Here is a 3,478-nt window from a genome sequence, read left to right as displayed (position 1 = left end):
GGGGTCCCAGCACACCAGTAAGGGGCACTGGGAGGGCTGGGGTTGCCTCTATCTGTCCCTCTGGGGTCCCAGCGCACCAGTAGGGGGCACTGGGAGGGCTGGGATTGCCTCTATCCATCCCTCTGGGGTCCCAGCACACCAGTAGGGGGCACTGGGAGGGTTGGGATTGCCTCTATCCATCCCTCTGGGGTCCCATCACACCAGTGGGGGGCACTGGGAGGGCTGGGATTGCCTCTGTCCATTTCTCTGGGGTCCCAGCACACCAGTAAGGGGCACTGGGAGGGCTGGGGTTGCCTCTGTCCATCCCTCTGGGGTCCCAGCGCACCAGTAGGGGGCACTGGGGGGCACTGGGAGCACTGGGATTGCCTCTGTCCATTTCTCTGGGGTCCCAGCACACCAGTAAGGGGCATTGGGGAGCACTGGAATCCCCCTACCTACCCCCCGAGGTCCTAAGCACACCACTAAGGAAGGTTGGGGACTACTGGGGAGCACTGGGATTGCCTTTAGCCATCCCTCTGGGGTCCCAATCACACCAGTAAGAAGGGTTGGAGGCTACTGGGGGGCACTGGGAACACTGGGATTGCCCCTATCCAGCCCTTGGGGGTCCCAATCCCACCAGGAAGGGGCCCTGGGATCACTGGGACCCCCCCAACGTCCATCCCCTGGCTCCCAGTCCCCCCAGTAAGCAGCCCTGAGGGCTCCACCCCCCCCAATTGCAGGGCCCCTGGGCAGTGCCCTGAGCACCCGCTTCGGCGCCCGCCCCGTGGCCATGGCTGGGGGGTTCCTCTCGGGCCTGGGGCTCTTCCTGGGGGCCTTCGCCACCCACATGACCCACCTCTACCTCAGCGTGGGGTTGCTGGCGGGTACGGAGCAGGGGCTGCTGGGAAATGGGGTGCCGGGCGGTTGGGTGACCTAGAATGTGGGGGGTCACTGGGTGAGGGATGGGGTGCGAGAGGGGTTGGGTGACCTAGAACGTGGCAGGTCACTGGGTGAGGGATGGGGTGTGAGGGAATGTGGGTCATCTAGAACATCCAGCGGCATTGGGTGGCCTGGAGCTCTCTGGGCCGTTGGGTGACCTAGAACACCCCAAACCATCGGGCAACCTTAGACGGCCCAAGGCTATTGGGTGCCCTAGCCCACCCCGCCCCATTGGCCGGCCGTGCCCACGGGGTGCCCCGCCTCTCCCCACAGGCCTGGGCTGGGCATTGGTCTTCACGCCCTCCCTGGGGACCGTGGGTCGCTACTTCCCGGCACAGCGGGCGCTGGCCACCGGACTGGTGGTGTCGGGCGCCAGCATCTCGGGACTGGCCCTGGGGCCGCTGGTCCCGCTGCTGCTGGACACCTACGGCTGGCGGGGGGCCCTGCTCCTCCTGGCCGCCATCTCCTTCAACCTGGTGGCCGCTGGGGCTCTTCTCCGGCCCCTGCCCGTCCCCGGCGAGACCCCGGGGCCACCGCGGGACCGGCCGGGGCTGATGCGGCTGCTGCGGCAGGGGCCCTTCATCCGCTACGCCTTGGCCTTCGTGTTGGTGGACGCCGGCTACTATGTGCCCTTTGTCCACGGGGAAGCCCGCGCCCACGAGGTGGGGTGTGACGAGCACCACGCCGGGCTGGTGATGGCAGCGATGGCAGCGGTTGACGGGGGAGGCCGGGTTGCTGCTGGCTGGTTGGCTGCCCGGCCGGCCACCCCCCTGCTCCGTCATCTCTTCGCCTGGGCCGTGCTGACGGGGTTGGTGTTGCTGCTCCTGCCCTTGGGGACTTCCTTCGGGGGTCTCCTGGCCTTGGCCTCGGCCTACGGGTTCTGCGCCGGAGCCGTCGTGCCCCTCCAGTTTGCCGGCGTGGCCGAGGTGGTTGGCGCCGGGCGGTTGGTCCATGCCATCGGCCTCATGCAGATGTTCGAGAGCTTTGGGTCTCTGCTGGGGCCACCCTTTGCCGGTATGGAGGTGACCCGCTGTGGTGCCAGGGGGCCAGGAGGGTTGGGTGACCTAGAACCAGTCACAGGGGGCACCCAGGGACCGGTTGGGGGATGTGTTTCCCATCCCCATGGCTGTTTGGGTGGGCAATGGCTTGTGGTGGGGTCAGGTGACCCGGATTCGGTGACATGGGGTGACATAGGGTGACCTCAGCCATGCTGCAGGCTCTCGGTACCCCAAGAGGATTGGGGTTCACTTTGGAACCCAGGCATGCACCCCAACCCACATGCTCCCGCTCCCCCAACCCTTGGGTCCCCCCAACGGGTGTGTGGGCAGGTTCTAGGGGGGTCCTAGGTGGGGTCCCAGGTGCCCCAACCCACACACTCCTTGTTCTACAACCCTTTGCCCCCCCCCCCCAGGTGGGCTCTGGGCTGGTTCTAGGGGGGGCATTTGGGGTTCCAGGTGCCTCAACGCTGCCATATTTTAGGTTGGCTGCGGGACATGACCGGGAACTACACCATCTCTTTCCTTGCTGCCGGTGCCTTCCTCCTGGCCGGGAGCCTCCTCATCCTCACCCTCCCCGGCTTCTTCCACGCTTCCCAGGGTGCCGGCGGCAAAGAGGGGAGTCCTGCCCTGGCCCCCACTGGCCCCGAGACCCCCTGCCGATCCGCTCTAGAACCAGCCATGTAAAACTCTCTGCTCCCCACAAAGCTCAGCCTGGGCTCCTGTCCTTCCTTCAGCACCCAAGGGTGGGTGTGGGGAGGGTGGAGGGTGGGTGTCACCCCCTTCCTGGGGTGGGGATACCCCTTTAAAACACAAGGTGTTCCAGGTGATGCATTGGGGTTGCTTTGGGGTGACCCGGCCAGGAGCCATTTTAGGTGAAAGATTGGTGGGGTGTCAGTTCTAGGTACCCCAACCAGGGCCCGTTGGGGGGGGTGGTTCTAGATGACCCAAGCGGAGTTCATTTTGGATACCACATGGTGGAGGTCAGGTCCAGGTAACCCACCCTGGGCCCATTTGGGGGGCTCGGTTCTAGGTAACCCAAGTGGGGCCCGTTGTAGGTAGAAGATTGGGAGGGCATTTCTAGGTAGCCCAACCAGCCCCATTCTAGGTACCACATCAGATGTTCCCAGCTGGGCACAGAGACGGGACCATGGGAAGGGCAAGACCAAGGCAATGCTTTATTTCATTGGAAGCTGCCTGTAAGGGGGCGGGGCCTGCCCCAGGGGGCATGGCAAGGTCTGGAGGGGGCGGAGCTAGAGGGTGGTGAGCTTGTGGTGGGGGCGGGCGAGCTTCTCGGGGTGGTCAGAGGCCATGAGGGAGATGTCGCGGAAGATGTCGAGGTAGGTGTCGTCGCCTGGGGGGGCGGTGAAGGTCGGTGGGTGGGGGCACCCCAAAATGGGGATCCCCCCTCAAGCTCCCCATCGGAGTCCCCCAAATCCAAGGATCCCCCCCCAAAACCTCCATGGGGACACCCCAAACTTGGGCTGCCCCAAATATAGGTACCCTCTTGGGGAACCCCAAACCCAGGGAGCCCCGCCAAGGACCCCCTCGAGGTCAGCTCAAAC

The 3,478-nt window shown here is 65.3% G+C and overlaps 2 protein-coding genes across 2 annotated transcripts in view; one reads left to right on the top strand and one right to left on the bottom strand.

Annotated features, from left to right (window-relative positions):
• Window positions 1-2,600, top strand: part of LOC104834079 (monocarboxylate transporter 13-like) — an 8,834-nt gene extending 6,234 nt beyond the window's left edge. Inside the window, exons 2-4 of the mRNA XM_010571168.1 lie at window positions 720-863; window positions 1,192-1,932; window positions 2,398-2,600. Coding sequence (XP_010569470.1) covers window positions 720-863; window positions 1,192-1,932; window positions 2,398-2,600 — 1,088 coding nt within the window. The remainder of the gene's footprint in view (window positions 1-719; window positions 864-1,191; window positions 1,933-2,397) is intronic.
• A 566-nt stretch (window positions 2,601-3,166) lies between these two features.
• Window positions 3,167-3,478, bottom strand: part of LOC104834078 (arf-GAP with coiled-coil, ANK repeat and PH domain-containing protein 1-like) — a 1,803-nt gene continuing 1,491 nt past the window's right edge. The window contains exon 5 of the mRNA XM_010571167.1: window positions 3,167-3,267. Within this exon, the coding sequence (XP_010569469.1) occupies window positions 3,167-3,267 (101 nt within the window). The remainder of the gene's footprint in view (window positions 3,268-3,478) is intronic.

This window comes from Haliaeetus leucocephalus, unplaced genomic scaffold (genome assembly GCF_000737465.1).
Source record: "Haliaeetus leucocephalus isolate CR32 unplaced genomic scaffold, Haliaeetus_leucocephalus-4.0 Scaffold308, whole genome shotgun sequence".
Lineage (NCBI taxonomy): Eukaryota > Metazoa > Chordata > Aves > Accipitriformes > Accipitridae > Haliaeetus > Haliaeetus leucocephalus.
Note: the sequence above shows the minus strand (reverse complement) of the source record. Positions and strands in the feature narration are given on the sequence as shown.